At 44.8% G+C, this 19,956-nt stretch overlaps 1 protein-coding gene across 1 annotated transcript; it reads left to right on the top strand.

Moving 5' to 3' along the window:
* The first annotated feature begins 342 nt into the window (after positions 1-342).
* LOC120651530 (nicotianamine aminotransferase 1-like) lies at positions 343-5,177 on the top strand. The gene is made up of 7 exons (XM_039929028.1): positions 343-700; positions 1,460-1,799; positions 1,882-2,100; positions 2,665-2,724; positions 4,050-4,205; positions 4,273-4,366; positions 4,773-5,177. Exons 1-7 carry the CDS (start codon positions 423-425, stop codon positions 4,892-4,894), a joined length of 1,269 nt encoding a protein of 422 aa, XP_039784962.1. The 5' UTR covers positions 343-422; the 3' UTR covers positions 4,895-5,177.
* The last annotated feature ends 14,779 nt before the right edge of the window (positions 5,178-19,956 follow it).

The following is a 19,956-nucleotide window of genomic DNA, read 5'->3' as shown; positions in this document are numbered from 1 at the left end:
TACTTCCTCCGTTCCAAAATGTATGCCGTTTTGATTTTTCTAAATTCATAATATTTGTTATGCACTTAGATATAATATATGTCTAGGTATATAATAAAATATATAAATTTAAAAAGTCAAAACGGCTTATATTTTGGAAGAGAGGGAGTATGTGTTAAAAAGCTTTTGTGGTAAGCAAAAAAAAAGGTAAAACGTTTGGATAAGATTTTCAATTTTTTTTCATGTATAAACAGCTTATAATAAGTGGAATCAAATTCAGCACCTGTGAGCAGCTGAAGCAGTGGCCAAGCCAGCACAGCAGGAGGGCACCCAGTGCGCCACCCCTTTTGGTTCGGAATTAAAGAAAAAACGGACGGCATCAGTAGACGACGCTACGGACGAAGCGGTGGCCAAGTCGGCAGAGCAGCACCTGCCTCGCAGCGATGGAGGGCGGCGGGAGCAGCAGGAGATGGCGCTTCGCGTCGCCGAACCCGGCCGTGGCGGCCGCCGGGGAGCGGAGCATCCAGAGGCACCTCCGCGACCTGCACGGCTGCCTGGACGAGCGCGGCCCGCGGCCCGTGATCCCGCTCAGCCACGGGGACCCCTCATCGTCCCTCTCCTTCCGCACCGCTCCCGAGGCGGTGGAGGCCGTCGCCGCCGCCCTCCTCTCCGGTGATTTCGACGGCTACGCGTCCCGCGACACGAATCTCGCAGCTTGCCGGTTAGTGCCCAGAGAGACCCATTCTTGGTCTCGTTACTTGCTGTTACAGTCCTTCCTTGGCAAAATAATGACGCTTGGCTTGAGTACGTTATGTTGTTCTAGATCTTTCTGAACTGAATATAGTCTCGTTTATGGTTACAAATAGTGTACGAGTACTTCTTTTTTAGGTCTCAGTCATACCTTTTCCTTTTAACTTTGACCATACCGATAAGAATTATATAGATTGACAACGTATTAGCTTTTACAGTTTTACTCAATTCATCAAGAAAAGTACTTTCATAGTTTTATGTAATATTTAATCGTCACTATGTAAAAATTCTTATAGAAATTACTAGTCAAAGTATCATCTTGCATACCATGTCAATGTCCTAGCAATGTGCCAATAATGATTACAAATAGTGGTAATAACATATTGAATATGAGCTTGACAAACAGCAAAGATGCATCTATCAGGGTCCTCATGAGCGCAGCTGTAACCACTAGCTTTTATTTCAACATATTTGTAAAAACTACTAAATTATAATCTTACAAAAATGCATTCTGAGTCCAATCTGCATATATACTTTTCACAAGAGTCTGCTGCAATGTTGCCTCTTTATCCATCTTGTTCACACATCCGAACTAATTCATGAGAAACACATTGTCGCATAACAGCAAATTGTGAATCCGTCATCTATAGTAAAATATTTATTAAATCTTCCTTGTATGTACATGTAAGTCGTATTCCTTTGCCAATACTTACGTTCTTCTTAAATCCAGAGCTGTTGCAGAGTACTTATCGTGTGATTTGCCTTACAAGCTTTCCCCTGATGATGTTCTCCTCACTTCTGGATGTACCCAAGCTATCGAGACTGTGATGTCTGTTCTTGGCCAACAAGGTTTCAATATATTGCTCCCAAGGCCTGGTTACCCAAAACATGAAGCACATGCAGTGTTTCATAAGATGGAAGTACGCCATTATGATCTTGTTCCAGAGAGGGGTTGGGAGGTCGACCTGGAAGCTGTTGAAGCTCTTGCAGATGAGAATACTGTTGCAATAGTGATTACTAATCCCAACAACCCTTGTGGCACTGTGTATACTTACGAGCATTTGTCCAAGGTTAGTAAGTTGTTTATATAATGCTAGGTAGCCTTGTGTTATTCGTGTTATAGAGCTTATTATGTGCCTGTATCTAACTTAGATTGCAGGTACAGCAAACAAGCTTGGTATGTTAGTCATTTCTGATGAGGTCTATGGGCATCTTGTCTATGGTAGCACTCCTTTTGTGCCAATGGGTGTTTTTGGGGATACTGTTCCAATACTCACACTTGGAGCTATATCAAAGAGATGGGCAGTACCTGGCTGGAGATTTGGCTGGATAGCAATTTGTGACCCTAAATGTATTCTGAAAGAAACCAAGGTGATTCATAAAATCATTTACACATCTTTTTTGTCATAAAATTTTGTCGGTGGCATTTGTTGTTGCCTGACGTGATATAGTTATTATTTGTTTTTTCAGTTCAGGTTGTTTCTATGTTTAGAGAATTAGAGAATTCATATTTCCCATATGACGTATATTTGCTGCTGGAATGTTATAGCTGTGTAAATATACTCAACACTATATCTGTGTAAAGGATTGCAAATATGTATGTTATGAAAAAATTTCTCTATGCCAACTAATCTACATGTTGAGGTAGTTTCAAAATGGCTCAAAGAATAACTCTTACACTTGGGTGCATGAAGGAGCTGCAAGTCAGAGTTAGAAGAGGTCATCCTAGTGGTTGACAATATGGTAAAAATAAAACCCCATGAGTCCTTATATAGTTGTTTTACTCCTTCTGGTTCTGGATACATAGTGCATGCTTATCTGTGCACAAACTTTTGTGTTATTTCTAGAATTAATTTTTTGTGTGATGTTATTGTTTTCATGTGACTCTAGGAATATCTTTGCTAACTGTTTGTACTAAATTGAACTCAATGATAGGTTTTTCATTCACTGACAAGCTTCAAAATGCTAACAACAGATCCTGCAACATTTGTTCAGGTTAGTCTTTGGGTTAATGTATCCCATATTATATTCAGCTAGATGCTCTCGAAGAGTTTGTTTTTCCGTTTCTTGGCTCTAGCAATATATTCGATAGATATGTAAAGTGGCAGATCAGCGATATTTTTTTTATTTTGAAACAGCAAGGCTATGAAGGGCGGGCCTGGTGCAGCGGTAGAGCCTACCGTCTGTAACCGGAAGGTCCCGGGTTCGAGCCCCAGCCTCTGCACATTTGTGTGGGTAAGGCTTGGGGCTTAAAAACAACCCTTCCCCAGACCCCGCACAGTGCGGGAAGCCTACGGCACTGGGTACGCCCTTTTTTTAAACAGCAAGGCTATACCAGGAATTTGTAGTTCTACTATTTCATATTCTTAGAATCTATTTAGACAGGGTTTAATTTTGTTTCACTTCAACACAAACTTGTGCTAGGCACATTTGACAATTTTAAGTCACCAATTGGTTCATAGCTATAATCGTATATACCTGCACTTTATTAGTATCTTATTACATCTACTGGTCATATGCTGTTTCCTACATTTGCCAACTTGTGGTGGTCAATCTGACCTAGGCAAAATTTGAGCTCATCTTACCGCAAGGAAAATAGAGAAAAATTTTCACCGCAATTTGTTGCATTGTACTAAACTCTCTTAGGAATTAAGCTTAGATTAGTGTGTGCTGTGTGACCATGTGTGCATCCCAATTGATAAGATTTAAGTCCAATTCTGCTCAATGTCGGGTGCTTTCTTTTTCTTAATGTTTTACTTACCAAGTTTCTGTTAGGTTACCAGAACGAATTTGTATATCTGCCATTTACATCTCAACTTGTTTTCAATCTTACTTCTTGGCTCGCTGCCTTAGGCATCTGATTTTTTAGGGATCAATCATATAATTCACTATGCCCAGGTTTTACTTCTTCGGCAGGTTCATATTCTTACTAAAGCATTATTAGGAACCTTGTCAGTTTCAGTAGTCACAATAGTGTATTCTCATTATTTCTACGATTTAAATGTTCCATTGTCTATGTTGTCGGGTAGATTCAGTTTTATTTCATTTCTGATCCATTATTGGTGAATGAGCAGCATGGCAAGACAACACAATACTGCCATGCCTCGCAATAAAATAACATGACGTGGCACGCTACCTACTAGGTGTTGAGTGGTGTGACAAGGAGCCTTTGTGTATTGTTGTTTCATATTGTAGTGTTGTCTTGCCAAGCTAGTCATGGCTTGGCCAAAAAGGTTATTTAAAAACAGTTGCCAGGTGACTATTTTAAAATACAAGTTTATGATAGGTTAAAAACTAAAAAAATGATGTAAATTCATCAGGGATCTATTCCTCATATTATGAAGAACACACATGATGAGTTCTTTAGCAAGATTATCAGGTTGTTAAAGGAGTGCGCAGAAATATGCTACAGCGAAATAAAGGAAATCAAGTGTATTACCTGTCCCTGCAAAGCAGAAGGATCATTTTTTATGATGGTAAGACAAATAGAAGTACCTTTTTACATTGCTTGAAAGAAAAATAGGCTGACAACCTATTCTGCAGGTGAAACTAGACATATCACAGTTGTCAGACATTAGTGATGACGTCGATTTCTGTAGAAAGTTGGCAAAGGAGGAATCAGTCATGGTGTTGCCTGGTATGTGGTAGCAGGACGGCTAATAGTTCTTTTTACATCTTTTTTCGGAAAAGGGAACTTCTATTAATTTCAAAGTGATAACATCAAAGTATCAAAAGCATGCATATTTTCAGAGTATATTGTGTAGACTATTGATCTGCATAATTATGCCACTCATTGAGAATGTTATAAAAAAAAAGATAATCAGTACTTGATTGATCAGTAACCAAGTACTTGCTGGGTCTAGAGCACTGCTAGCAAAAAGTATGTGTAAAATAACACCGGGCACTAATTTCTTAGATTGAGGCTCCAAGATGACATATTTTCATAGGTCCCCATGTAGTAATATTCTCAATTTTAACTAAAGAAGGCAAGTGCACCGTTCTTCATTTTGTGGGCACCACAAACATTTCTTGCTGATTTGCAGGGACTGCCTTAGGCATTGAGAACTGGCTGCGCATAACCTTTGCTTCGGATCCAGCAAAACTGAAGCAAGGACTTGAAAGGATCAAGTCCTTTTGCCTGAGGCATCAGTCACATGTCAATTAATCCCAAGGGAGTGCCTTTGCAATACTGAATTAAATTCTCCAATGCTTGTTGGGGTTTCCATGTTCGTACAATGGCATCATGTTTCTTGAGTACATTGAACAAACAGCATAGAACTTCGCCTCTGTTGTGTTCGCACAAATTTCACCTGTTCCCCGTTTAATGCTTCATCATGTATAAGTTTATTCACACCGCAGCATTCCCCATGTGGCTTCGCATGCTTTCATCCGAACACCAGCAAATGAATATGCTTGGAAATTAGATCTGAGCATGTCATATATGGATCCCATGTGTTTGTGGAAAAACAAAAAGTGAATTTACTACATACTGGCTGGTTCAGTGAAGTGGGTTATTGGGTCTGGTTTGCAAGAAAATGTTTGTATTTTTTTGATAAAAGTCCATTTGAACCCCTGAACTTGTCGTGGCTGACATGACGGCATGTCGTAGGATGGGCGACGTGTAGGTCAACACCACCGTCCAAAACTCTCAACTGCCTAGGGTGCAAAAAAAATGGACATCCGGTTTTATATAGATCAACGAAAGTCGAACTTCGGTAATAGTGTATGCGTCAAAAATGGCCAGTGTCTTGTTTGGATCAGCAGTGATTTGATCCAACCCCTTAGACTTGCGAGCAAACGAGATGATTTTTATGGAAACTTTTATAATCAATCGTTCTTCTAGGCATCTTGTAAAAATTATAAGTAATTGTAAAATTCCAGGTTCTCTATAGATATTTTTTGGGCTCAGAAATCAATAATTAACCAAATAATCAGTTTTATTTTAGGAAGACTGACTAATAGTATGTTGCATCCTAAGGATAAAAGCAGTCGGGAACGGTCGAGAAAATTCTCTAACCGCCTATGTTACTGTTTTTTTGTGTGGCAAAGATATATTTTGATTAGGAATATGTCGATAACGATCGGAAATCGATAATTCAAATTGGGAACACATACATGCACATAAATCCTTCCAATTTTCAACCATTCAACTTAATGTTAATGAAACGAACCGGGTTCTCGAGTTGAGAAATCTGACTCCTTGTATTGTCATGATAGTTCCTAGATTATGCGCTATCACATACAGAACTCATCCCCAGTAGATATCTGATATTAAGTCGAATATGGGTTTAATCATTACATAAATCTAGAGAATTTGTAGTACGGATTTTCATTACAAGCCCCCTAGGCTAATTCGTGACATGAAAAAAATGAAAGTAATAACTAGGCTTCGGGGTCATCCTTCATCTTGGTTCTTCTCCTTCACATACAGACTTGAGTGTAGAATGAGCCTCAATCATATAATCCATTGTCGTTGGTGTTGCATTGAACCTTGCATGTAGCCAAGCTATCCCTAAGAAACGGGATATGTTCATATCACGATCCATATGCAAACTTTATTAATTGATCTATACTGCAAGTACGCGGGAGTGTGAGAGGTCCTGCCTCGGATCCAAGCTACTTGTACTACCTCTACCTGTACTAAATGTGCTTTTACGCGGCTGCCGATGCATGCCTCTCCAGCCGTTCTGGACTGTTTGATTGGCTGTCCGTCCCATGCTCTGTTTTTGTTTTTTTAACTTCACAACTCCCTTGTCCATCGGAGCCGGTTGGGTTCAAAAGGGTTCGAAGACGAGGGCGTGCCGTCAGCTTGCGTCGCCGGCCGACCACGCAGCGTGAAGCGCGGCGCGCCGCGGGTTTCCACGGTCGGAACTCGGAAAGAGCCCAGCGGATCGGATAGACAGATATCCTCGCGCGCGGTCTGCCTCGTCGACGACCGGCGAGTTGTCCAGCACTCCAGCTCCGACCCCGGAACGTTACGGCCGTCGCCGCCGATCGGCTAGGCCTTGTTACTAAGAAATTGTCCAGCGACTCCGCGGCGTCGGCGCGTCGGCGACCCGTTTCGCCGTCTCGTGCATTGCATTATTGTCTGCACGACCGACGCCTGATGGATGCAGACTGGTCTTTGGCCAGTCCACGGTTGGGGTGGACGGATTCGTGGCTCGCACCTACTGGTAGAACCTTCCAGATTGAAGTCCCTTCGTCAAGCCTGAGAAGAGCAGGTAAGCTGATTGCTACTGCGGCCGTGTTTGGTTGGGACCTTGAAATTTTTTTCACCTAGAGAATCTTCATTATATGGGGCACTAAATGAAAGCAATTTGCAAAACATTTTCATATATGAGTGCAGTTTAGCGCGACGAATATAATGAACTTAATTAATTCATGATTTGCAATGGTAATGTTACAATAATCTTCCTCTAATCATCTTCTAATCATGCGATTAAAGGCCTCATTAGCTACAGTACATGCTACAGTACTATAGTTGTGGAGATTGTTTTGCAATTAGATTTATTTAATACATTTAATTAGTGATCAAAGTGGCGCAAAATTTTCATGAAATTTTTTTCAGAGCCATCCAAACCTAAAGGAATGTAATTTTCATTTCGGGAGAAGTCAAATGATATCAAATTTATACAAAAAATTAGTAATATTCATATCTCTGAATAGATTTAAGTATAAAAATATATTATTGTACATGATTGATCTAATTATACTTATTTTGTAACATCAATATTAGTACTATTTCTTATTAATTTTGATAAATTTAAAATTGTTTAACTCTTGAGAGACAAGAGTTGCACTCTTTTAAGGATGGAGTAGTACATACGTATATGATGACTTGTGTGACCAAAACTAGCTCCCTTTTGTTTTTGTCTCCGAATAGATTCGCTTTTATTTGTTCTCTGCTAAGAAAAAAAAAGTTGCGCGCCGCAGTTTTTTAGGCGGAGTACTTGTTGTACACTTTATCTATGGCCATGTTTGATTCACACCCTCAATTTTTTTTTATAAAAAAACAAATATATGCATAGAGTACTAAACGAAATTTATTTACGAAATCTTTTCACAGATGTTGTAACTTTTCGAGGCGAATCTAATGAGCCAAGTCCCACCGTGATTGGCTACAGTGATGCTACAGTAACCGTCCCTAATCATCCTCCAATCATCCGGTCAAAGGCCTTATTAGTTACAACATATGCTACAGTACCATAATTATAAAGATTGTTTTGTAATTAGACTTCATTTAATATCTCTAATTAGTGATCAAAGGGAAAAAGTTTTCATAAAAACATTTTCACCCCCTAACCAAAGAAGGTCTATAGTGGTATATCCCACGGTTCTACAGTAGCATGTTAATACTATATCTTTTCGGATTTGGATAATAAAGCCGCACGGGACACGTCAGTAGTAGGAGTATTTGCGATTGGACCAAGAGTACAGTACTGCACACCACCGGACGCGTCCCCACCATCAAGACAAAAAAAAAAAGGCTGAATCGGACCCATTCGGACCGGCCCGACGGGCGAGAGCAGTTGACAGGGGGTCCTACGACCGCTTGGCGCCACTAGTACAGTACTAGCCGTGATTGGAAGGTTCTAGTTGTACTTACGTGGCTGCAAGGACCCACAACTTGCCCGCCAGAGTGGCACGTAGAAGGAAAAAAATCCATGCACGCGTATCACATCTTGGAAGCAAGCAACCAAACGATGATTGATTTCTCTATTACTAGTACGGAGTAGCATCAAGCGCGATAATTAATTCTGCCATGTATCAATACGGTTCACCCAACCAAAGTCACTAAACAAGTATGAGTACACATCTTCAACTGTTCCGCACGCGAATCAAGTGGCGCGGCAGCCGGCAGGCAGATATGAGGTGGGTAGGTCTGGTGCCCCTTGTGAGGATCGGAGCAACTCGTCCACCTGCTCAGCTCACGCGCGGAGATGGCGAGAGCGAGGGGAAAAGGAGAGAGACCTCCTTCATCAAGGGGAAAAAAAAAAGAGAAAAAGCGGGAGAAAAGCAGTGCCACCAGCCAGCCCACCACAGCACAGATGCTGCCACGCTTTCTCGGTTCTTCTCGTCACGCACGCACGCACCCCCGGCCGGCCGGCGAATCTCGGTTGATCCCCGCAGCAGCCGCTGCCTGGCTGGTATCTCCCGTCGCCGGCCCGTGAGCGCCACACGAGTGCACGACGCATCCACCATGTGTGTGCGTGTGTGTGTGGACGACGGGGATGGTGGGCGGGTAGTATGGTACTGCAACTCCTACATCACAAGTCGCGAATCCGAGATATTCCGATCCGATCCGATCCCTGCGCCGCGCCGTGCGGCAGCCGATGATCCTCCGCTAGAAAAGGGAAAGGAAAGAAAAGGCCAGGAATGGGGACCCGATCCACTCCACTCCACCGGTAGCGGCGGATCGTCCCGGAATCAACAAACCTGAAGCGGAGAAGCGGGCGCACCGGTGGTGGTCGCGGCGCCTGGACTACTGGTACTCCTACATCACAAGTCGCAGCTGCAGGCGATGCCATGCCACGACCACCGGTTGGCATTGTTGGAGCCTTCGAGTCGCGGGGCCCGCCCGCCTCGTTTGGCCATGGCTGATACCCTTTTGCTGGCGGGCGGGCATGGCTGGCATGCCGCTGATGTCCACGTCAACCGGCATCCGCTACGTGTGGCCGCATGAGTGGCTGCGGCTGCGCGCGGCTGTCCACGTCAGCGGCGCAGATGCCCGGAAACGGAAAGGATGGAAAGCAGAGGAGGAGGAGAAGAGTGGCGGCGCGGAGGAGGGAGGGACCAGTCACTAGTCACCAGTTTGGTTGAGGCTGTGTTTAGTTTTTTACATGTAAAATTTTTGTGTTGGAATCTTACTAATTTGAAGTACTAAATAAAGTCTATTTACAAAATTTTTGTATAGATGGGTTATAAATCGCGAGACGAATCTAATGATGCTAATTAATCTATGATTAATGCATAATTAGTAGATGGTTACTGTAGCATCACTGTTGTAAATCATAAATTAAGTAGGCTCATTAGATTCGTCTCGCGATTTACATCCCATTCATGTAAAAAAATTTAAATAGACTTTATTTAATATTCCATGCATGTGTCGAAATATTCGATGTAACTTTTTTTTTTTGTATTTACAGAATTTACGGATAAGGCCTGAGGTTGGCGACGACGCGTCGCTGCTCCTGGAGTCCTGCGTCACGGGCTTGATATGGATAATCATTTGGATCTGGCTTCTGGGCCCGGAAGGAAAGCAAAGCACGGGGCCAAATTGCTAAACGGAACGGCGATGAGAACAGCAGCGGCGACTCCGTCATCCACCAACTAGCCAGCCGCCCAGCAGCGGTTGGGTTCTCCGGCCGGGAAAGGAACGGCTCGTGCACCTTGGACCCCGAATCTTTGGATTCTTCTTCGATCCTCGCTCGCATCACGAGCACAGACAAGGCAAGGAGCGGATTACAGATGGACGGATATGGGTAATGCGCGTGAGCTAGGACAGGAAAGGGAGGAAAGGGGCCCCACTTGTCTGTGGGCGCACGGTTCGTTACCTAGAGCCGAGTAGTAGAAGCAGTACAGTAGTATTAGAGAGTGATTTGTAAGCATCGACGTGGTGCTTTGTTTACTAATCTCCTGCTAAGCTGGATGACCAGCAGTACAGTAGCTAGGGCCCTGTTTGGTTTCCCTATCATACCTATCGCACACGATTCCTGATAAAAAAATCAAACATGCAAGATGCAAGGAGTACTAAACGAAGTTTATTTGCAAAACCTTTTCACGGATGGGTGTAACTTTTCACGACGAATCTAATAATAGTAATTAATCGATAATTGGCTATAGTAACCATCATCTAATCGTGCGGTCAAATGCCTCATTAGGTTCGTCTCGCGAAGTAGCGTAGAGTTATAGAGTTAATTTTGTAAATTGCCTTTATTTAATATCCTAATTATTGATCAAAATTTTTATACTACTTGTGCTACTTCAAACCAAACACGCCCCTAGTACTACTCTGCAGCGTGCAATTGCCGTTTCCCCTCTCAAGTGTCTGAACCCCGCAAACAGCAGCAGGCTGCATCAGCGGATTGGTGATGCTCTGCCGCCGCCGCTGCCGGATCGGATCAGCCGGGCGCGGCATGGCGGACACGTCCGCGCCGCCCCGCCCCGCCCCGCCGATCTTGTCTCGCGACCCCTCTGCGGACTGGTGAACGCAGACCGAACCCACTCGCATCCGTGAGCTGGATAAGCATGGCAGGCAGCCGTGGCAGCGGGCAGATCGATCAGTTGCAGATCCTGCCTCGATATCGATTAAAAAAAGGGAGAGCGAGAAAACGCAGATGTCGTGTCCCTGCTTTGCTTTCCTCGGCTCGAGTGCTCGTCGAGAAAGATCGAGATGGCAAACAGCAACCTCACACCCACTGATGAAGCGATGAGCACTGCCTGCTGTGGGGGCGGTCCATCCAGGTCCCCTGCTCACTCTGCCCTCATCGTCGCTTCCTCACCAACAAATGCAGTACTACCCATATGGGAGCTTCTTTCAAAAAAAAAAACCCATATGGGAGTACTTTATCCTTTCGTTCCGAAAAAAGATGAGGAAAGCAGAACAGTACGATCGAGTCCATATTAGCAGTACCAGTAGCGCAAAGCCTGCATACGCACCAACTCCCTCCGCTAGCTCCACTTGGTTGTGCGGTGGGTTCCGTCTCGATCCGTCGGTGCGTCACGCATGAATGATGAGATGTACCGGGGAGAGGGGGCCCTTGGCGACCTTTATCCTGCAGCCGGCCGCCCGCTGCGTGCGTGGCAACCCAACGCTCCGCCACGCCATCGCCTGCTAGCAGCTCCAGCCAACTACTAGGCTACCTACTCCACCGCTAGGCGCTAATTGAGTCGTCGTGGACTAACCGCATTGTATCATTCCAGGACCGGTGCTTGCTGCATGGGAAAGAGGAGGAGGAAAAGAAAAACTGATGCAGTGTACTATTAGTGCCGATCCAAAAGAAGCTGCTGCTGCTAGCTCCTTATCTTAAATTCTGTAAAGAAACCGTACCACCATCTCTCTATCACCACTCCAACCCACTCCAGCTGCACGCACGGGTTGTTGGGTCGATCGGTTGAAAAGGCGTTGCAACAACATTTGGCACAAGGGAATGACATGATGGGGACATTAGGCAGGCAAGCTCCTTATGCTTAGCCCGAAAAAGAAAGATTCCCCCCTTAATCCTCTCCTGCTCCGTGGGCGGCCGCGGACGACGACCACAGTTTTGGCCGCCTCCGGTATCTCGTCCCCGTGCCCTCCTCCTCCGCCGCCGTGTGAACCGGAGGCAGGCAGGCACCGCCCTTGCCCTGCCCCCGTCGAAAAGGGAGAAGGGAACGGGAGAGCGGGGCCAGGCAGCAACAGATTCGCTGTCTGTGGCCTGCCCGATGACGAGCCCCAGTCTCGGCTCGGAGTGCTGACCGTGTCGTCGTCCGGTCGGCGTGATGACTACTCCGGGTGTGAACGATTCAGCGTCGACCCCGCGCTGGTCCGGTCTTTGGGTTCCGCAAGCAAGCAGATGCCTTTCGCGTCCCTTTCCGCGGGGAGCACTTGATTTTAATCAGGAGCCGTGTCAATCGGAATATGGATTATTTACTGGTCCACCGAACAACACAATGCTCACGCGTGGGCCGCGGTATGTATATAATAATATGTTTAAGCGCTGTGGAAAGATTTCGGGTCCATGGCTGCATACAATTGTGGTGTATTTCCATGTGTGCCTCAAACACCATACTCGCGTGCTCGATGCGACAAACTTTTATTCGGTTGTGGTAGACTTTGGTCGCCGGTTAATTGCTCCATTCATATTGTTGCGCTTGTGGCTCTGACTCTTCACACTCTCTTTGGACTAAATTAAGAATACTCTAGATTAAATTTTAGGTACACTCCATTCCTGTTCATTAAGATATATTTTCTCAGAGCATGTGTTAAATTTTAGGTACACTCCATTCTTCGCTCCTCGAGCAGTCAAATAACTTCAAATTTGATCGAGTTTATATAAAATAGTATTAATATTTATATTACAAAATACGTATTATTATATTAATTATGTAATATATTTTTAAAATTTGATCTATTTAGAGACACAGATGTTAGTAATTTTTTTATATAAATTTCATCAGATTTGAAATTGTTTGATTTCTCAGAATGAGAGTTGCATTCTTTTAGAAACTAGGGAATAGGATCACTACATTCAGCCTTAGAGCATCTCCAAGAGTTTACTAAATGAGGTTGGCATCCTAGAAAATTTGACAAAATAAGAAAAAATAGCCTCCAACAGTTTGGCAACCAACTTGGTATTTTTAGGAACTTGGCAAATTCTACCCCTTCGACGCGCATATATGCGCGCGCGGAAATGCTTTGGCATCGCGGTCTCCGTCGTTTCGCGACTCTCCAGAGGCGGAGCACGTACAGACATAGCTGCTACTTCTTCTTCTACCTCGCGCTCTCTCCTGCTGCAGTTGGTCGCCGACGACGCTGGCCGGCGCCGGCCGCTCCGCGCACCTGACCGCCAGCTTCACCCGCGTGAGGCTGACGGAGTCGCAGTCCGCCATTGCCTCCGTCGTCCTCCAGCTCGCCATGGAGCTCCCCTTTCCGACCCTCCTCCTCCCAAGCTAGACTCCAAAATCGGTTCCCCTAGCCTCCGTGAAGCCCTTCCTCCTGTCCTCCCTCGCCGCCGGCTTCACCCCGCGTGAGGCTGACAGAGTCGCAGTCCGCCATTGTGTAAGGAAAATGGCCCCTTTTAGGGAAATGGCCTCTCATGCCATGGTTGCCATATTTCCTCAATATGTGTTTTGGTGATTTGATGACAACCCAACACTTGGACTAACGTGTGTGTTAAAGACGATTATATCCAGCCCTTAGGTCCAAGGGATGAAAACATGAAGAAAAAGTTGAAGAAACCGACGAAGACTCAATGCAAGAAGCCATCAAGAGATAAACAGAAACATTTCTATACACCGGTTAAACCGACGCTAAAGAAAATACATACGTCGGTGCATTGGCAGATGAAGACCAAGGAAAAACATACACCAGTTGAACTGATAAATCACCGGTCAATTACATTGGTGTAGTTGTCCAGAGAGTAGGTTTTTTGGGAATTCTGGGACAGCTACATTCACCGGTTAAACCGACGATGAAGTTACATTCACCGGTCAATTACGTTGGTTGATTAAGGTAGTCGTTGAAGTATAACGGCTAGTTGGAAAAAGATGTTCACCGGTTAAACCGGTGATGACACAAAGTGAATCATCGGATTAACCGGTGTTTGCGCTTTTTGTCAGCCACTTTTCCAACGGCTCTTTTGGGGTGTGTGGGCTATATATACCCCCAAGGCCGGTTGTCACACATGGTTGGAAGCCTCAAGAGCTGAAGAAAGTGTTGCCCAAGCAAAGATCCATCACCAACCATCTTAGAAGTGATTAGTGCTATATATAGCTTGTGAGAAGCTTTGAGAGAGTGCTTTGTGCACTTGTATAGGCTTATTTCTTGAGAGAGCTAGCTTAAGAGAAGTCTTGCCGAGTCAAGCAAATCATTCCCGTCGACGACCCTCCGACTTGGTGTGCAGCGGTGCCGACACTTTGTACGGGGGAAGAGGAGACCCCTCCTTGGTGGAGAAGCTCCGTAGTGGATTTCGGCCGGGTGACCGAGAGAGACGGTGGCGGTGCACGAGACTCGGTGTTTTGTGGGCACTTGGCTTTACTTGCCGGTGCGCCTTGGTGGCCTAGTGCAAGACGGTGATCGGAAGAGCCTCGGTGTCCTGTGGACGTAAGCATTTGTGCCGAACCAAGTTACATAACCGTGTCTACTCGGGAGTTTGCATCCCTCTTGCCCTTACCTCTTTACTTACCGTATTACGTTTCCGTATTTACTCTATCTTGCGTACCTTCACTTTCCTAATTAGTTTGATTAGGATTGGCTATAGGTTGGAAGTCTTTTGGGGTAAGTAGAGAGTAGTATAGATAAACCTTAGTCATAACTAGTATGTGTAGGACGTGTTAGGTTTATCTTATGCAAGTAGTTTGAGCCCTAGGTTAAAAAGCGAATTAGCGACCATATTCACCCCCTCTCCCTCTAGGGTCGGACACCCCGGTGATCCTTACACATTGCCGCCGCCGTCCTCCAGCTCGCCGTGGAGCTCCCCTTTCCGACCCTCCTCCTCCCAAGCTAGACCCCAAAATCGATTTCCCTAACCTCCGTGAAACCCTTCCCCTATCCTCACTCGCCGCGCCGGATTTCGGCCGGCCATGTCCGCCCCTCCCCTGAACATACCGCGCATTTGCGCGGCTAGTATTAAAAATTTAAAAATTTGCATGTTATTGTATTCTTACTTAAAGATTATACTATTTTCTTTACCATACATCATCCTGTTCATTATCATAAATTATATCTTATTATTGATTAAAACAATTCAACTATGATCTACCTATAATAACAATTTAATTTCTCGAGCTTTAATAATATTATGCAGATAATTATTCTTATTTTCATTTTATTTTGATTGATTGTTGTTAGTTTTAATTATTATTATTAATATATATTTGTAATTGATACATAGCTAAATGATATTTTATATTTATTTTTTCATAATAGCATTGGTGGGTGATTTTTAATTAGACACATGGGTATTTTAGGCTAATTTTTATCGTAATGACAGTGGTGGGTAATTTTTATTTTTCTATTTTTCTCCGATTATTGTGAGAATTTCTAGGCATTGAGAGCGAACGTGGAAGCTTCATTTGTTGGCCAAATAATAAGATAATAGATAAATTCTCTCCACACTGAAATGTAAGACCCGGTTTGACATAGCTTCAGCTTCTTTTAAAACAATTGGTGAAGCAGCTTTTCTGACGAAGCTAAAATTATTTTAAAAAATATTTAGCGAAATAGTTTCCTCCTAATAAAACCGAATGAAGCCACATTTTTGTAGTTTCAGCTCGCCAGTGAAGCGCGTGGATGCCGCCCCAATCAGATCTATCCGCCATTCCGCCCGCAGGTCCTCCTCAACCTCAACCCGTGGTGGTGGTGTTCCACTCCTCTCCCCTCACGCCAATAGGAGAATTAAATCGGGTCCGGCGCTGCTGCTGCTCCGTGCCTGCCTTTCGCGACCCAACGTGCCGAAAGAGCGGACGGAAAGCAAGAAAAAAGAAGAAGAAAGGCACCGGACACGGGACACGGGACACGGCGTCGAATCAGTACGGGTGGGGGCCGTGGGGCGGGGGGCATCTGGGCCCTCTCGTCAGCTGCCGTGTTGCGATCCTGCTGCCCCCCACCTGTTGGCTGACCTGCCGTCCTCCTCCTTCCCCTTCCTCCCAAATCCAGCAAAAAACTATGCGCCCACCACCAGCATCATCAGCAGCAGCAGCACGGCCAACCTGACGAGCACGAACAGTCTTGGAGGACGGATGCATCATGGTACTACGGGACAGTTTAGTTCCCAAATTTTTTTGGCAATGTTTGACCATTAATTAGGAGTATTAAATATAGACTAATTATAAAACTAATTATATGGATGGATGGAAAATCACGAGACGAATTTATTAAGACTAATTAATCTATCATTAGAGGTTGGTTACTGTAGCACGATATTGTCTAATTATGATACAATAAGGTTTAAAAAATTCGTCTCGTAATTTCACCGGGGTTGTAGAATGGGTTTTATCAGTTATTCACATTTAATACTCCTAATTACTAGTTAAATATTGTCCGTTGCTATAGCACCCAAATTTTTTTGGAAACTAAACGGACTCTACGAGCGAGCGAGCGAGCCAACAGCGTCGACCACGTGCACAGCCACAGGAAAATCCGAGTTTAGCATCAGACCGGTGATCGAACAACCCGTCGACGTCGTCGCGGCAGCAGCCACCGGGTGCCTCCTGCCAAGGTTCGTCTAACCGACCAGTCTCGTGTAACCGCCGGGCTCCGGTTCCGGTTTACCGGACCAGTTGCACCGGTTACCGGTAGAAACCGATCAAATTCAAATTTAAATTCAAAAAACTCAGTTCAACCGGTTCGTACCGGTATACCGACCGGTTAGACCGGTTTACCGGCCGGTTTGACCGGTTTGAATTCAAATTCAAATTTAAAATCGTATGTATAACCGGTATACCGGCCGGTTTGATCGGTTTACCAAGTGGGCCTTAATGGGCCGTCTCATTTTTTCCTTTTCTTTTTTGTTTTAACTTTAAATCCCCGAAAAGTATGTTAAACGAACGAATTTTTGAGAAAATTTGACACCATTAGATTCGTCGCACCTTGAAGTATTTTTAGGAATATTTTGGGAATTTTTCATTTTTTGAATTCAAATTTAAATTTTGAATTTGGACCGGTTTCGTACCGGACCAAACCGGTACCGGGCCGGACCGGTAACCGATCAAACCGGACCGGTTACCGACGGTTCGGTTAACCCTGCCTCATGCCAGCAGATCTGTGTCCGTGTCATGTATTGCATGCGTCTGCTGCTGCCGAACGGATGAACGAACGGTGGCGCTGTTTATTTCGAGAGACTACTTTTCGCTGTCAAATCAAAAAAAATCTTACTACTTTGAAGTATCAAATAAAATTTGTTTATATTTTTTTAAAGCTGAGTGCTAATTCACGAGACGAATCTAATGAGTCTAATTAATCCATAATTTGCTATATTGATGCTACATTAACCATGCACTAACCATGGATTAATATATCTCATTAGATTCGTCTCGCAATTTAGCCTCAGGATTCTATAGTTAGTTTTATAATTAATTTTTATATAATATTTTTAAATACTAAAATTTTCTTTGATGTGATATGAACTAAAGTTTAGTCCATAAAACCAAACAACCCGAGGCGCTGAAGATGAAATGAGTGGCCGTTGGATTCCCTGCATCTGGTTTCTGTTGTGCGTGACGGATCGCGCTAGATTCCCTGCCGCGAGCACTCCCAGTAGCGGTTGAGCGATCCGTCTAAAAAATTAGCCCTAAAAAAAGATCCATCTAAAACATAAAATCATCTTAGAAATACTATGACAAATTAATCATAGTTGTTTCTATTTATTATCTATATTTAGTACTAATTGATTCTTGCTTACAAAATTTCTAAATAGGATAGGATGATTTATTTTTTGAATATTTTGAATCATAGACTGACTTAGTTTTTTTGGACGAAAGGAGTATATGAATTACTACGCTCATTATATAAGCAGGGAGGAATCGAAGCCGAAACTCAAAAATAAGAGAAAGATGATGGTGACACGGTAGCGGCACTCATAAATTATGTCACCACCACCCTACCACTACTCCAACAACTACCGTCTGCAGCCTGCTCCTGCTGTCGCTCAGGGAAAAAAAAGAAAGGCAAGGTCAACCACGTCCTGGGCTCCCTCGTGTGCCCAGGACAAAGGCGACGACGGGTCAGCTCCCCCAACCGGCAGGCCGCCCGGATTCCCTTTCTCCTACCGCCGGCTCGGTCCAACCGCGTAACCACCTCAAGCCCCGTACTCCAACAGGAGGACTCCATCGCGGCCGTCCGTACCGGATACCTTTCGCCACCCCCGCTGTCAGGCGGGATGCCGGCCGCGCGCGCCTCCTGCCCCGTCCCGTCCCGTCCCGTCATCGCCGGGTCGGCGTCCTCTCTCGCCACCACGGGATGGGCGGGCGGGCGGGCGGGCGGGCGGGCAGATCCACCAGACTCCAGAGCCGCGCCGTGCCGCGCCGGGCCAGGGCGGCAAAGGCGTCTGGCCTGTCGCCTCTGCGCCTGGGCGCCAGCGAACACCCAGCGTCCGTGAACCAAATAAATGGACGCGCCCGCGCGCCTCTTCGCTCGCGTCGAGTGGAGGTCGTCGCTACTGCTAGGCTCTAGCCTGGAGTCACCTAGCTGCACTGTAGCAGATGGGGGTGCTGTGACCGTCAGGTGAATGCCCTGCCCCGCTCCTAGGCTCCTACCGTCCTACGGTCCGCCGCCCAACAGGAACCATACCAATGCTACTACGCTACAATGGCTGTGTTTAGATCTCAAAATTGGGTGCCAAAATTTCTGCTCAATTTGTGTCAAATTTGTGTTGAAATCTATACATGTGTCAGGCCTCATGATGGACGGCAGTTGAGAGGATAAAAAAAGACTGAACTCTGCATGCACTCCGCGTGGATGGATGGATGTCAGGCCAAGCTGCCGCCGTGCATGGTGTTTTGAACTCTGCATGCAGCATGCAAATCGCCCGTGCAACTGTTGCAAATGGCCTGCACTCTGCAGCATGCAGCCGTGCCCTTGGGCCAAAGGAAATAATTTATTCAACACACAACTATTACAAAAATTACAAAACTGTTACAAACATAAAAAAATGTTTCAAACCCGTACAAAAACCGAGTGGAAAAAACAAGTCCTCATAAAATTACAACTACAAATACATGATTTAATTGAGCGCCCATGCATTTGAACACACATTTATTGGCTGCCATGAAACATTTGAAATGCAATCAAATCACGAAATTCGTTCATCTGTTGGTTATCTAACACAACAGGCGCCTCCTCAGTTGGTGGCTGTTCTACGGAAGCAGCAACCGGCACATAGTTTGGATCACGGTCACAACGAGCAAAGTGTCGGTCCCTTTCTTGACTCAACCTGATGAAGTTATGAAGTGCCATGCAAACAACTACTATATGTGTTTGTGTTTGTAGATTATAACTCGGGATACCCATCAATATCCTAAACTTTTGCTTGAGCACTCCAAAGGCTCGCTCAATGCAGTTTCTAAGTGAGGAGTGTGCGTAGTTGAACAACTCTTCTTTACCTTGTGGTTCTTCTGCATTTTGAAACTCTTCGAGATGGTACCTTGTGGTCCTGTACGGCGCAAGGTACCCTGGACGGTTGGGATACCCGGAGTCTACCAGATAAAACTTCCCTGCACCGGCAAGCACCTGTAAGTATTAAGTACATGTAATTAGGAAGTTTAAAGACAGAACAGCCACTTAAGTACCTATAGGTGGGTGAGGAAACACATGTCCAAACTTATTCATCGAATCATCAAATACCCTCATGTCATGAACTGAACCAGGCCAACAAGCATTGACAAATGTGAATATCAAGTCGAAGTCGCAGCAGGCCATGACATTTTGGGTTGTTAAGTTTTTACGGCACATGTACTGATTCACAAGATCTTTGGAGACAACACAGGGAACATGAGTGCCATCAATTGCCCCAATACAATCCTTGAAGT

This window comes from Panicum virgatum, chromosome 9K, assembly GCF_016808335.1.
Source record: "Panicum virgatum strain AP13 chromosome 9K, P.virgatum_v5, whole genome shotgun sequence".
NCBI lineage: Eukaryota > Viridiplantae > Streptophyta > Magnoliopsida > Poales > Poaceae > Panicum > Panicum virgatum.
The sequence above is the reverse complement of the archived record's forward strand: the minus strand, read 5'-3'. Positions and strand labels throughout refer to the sequence as shown.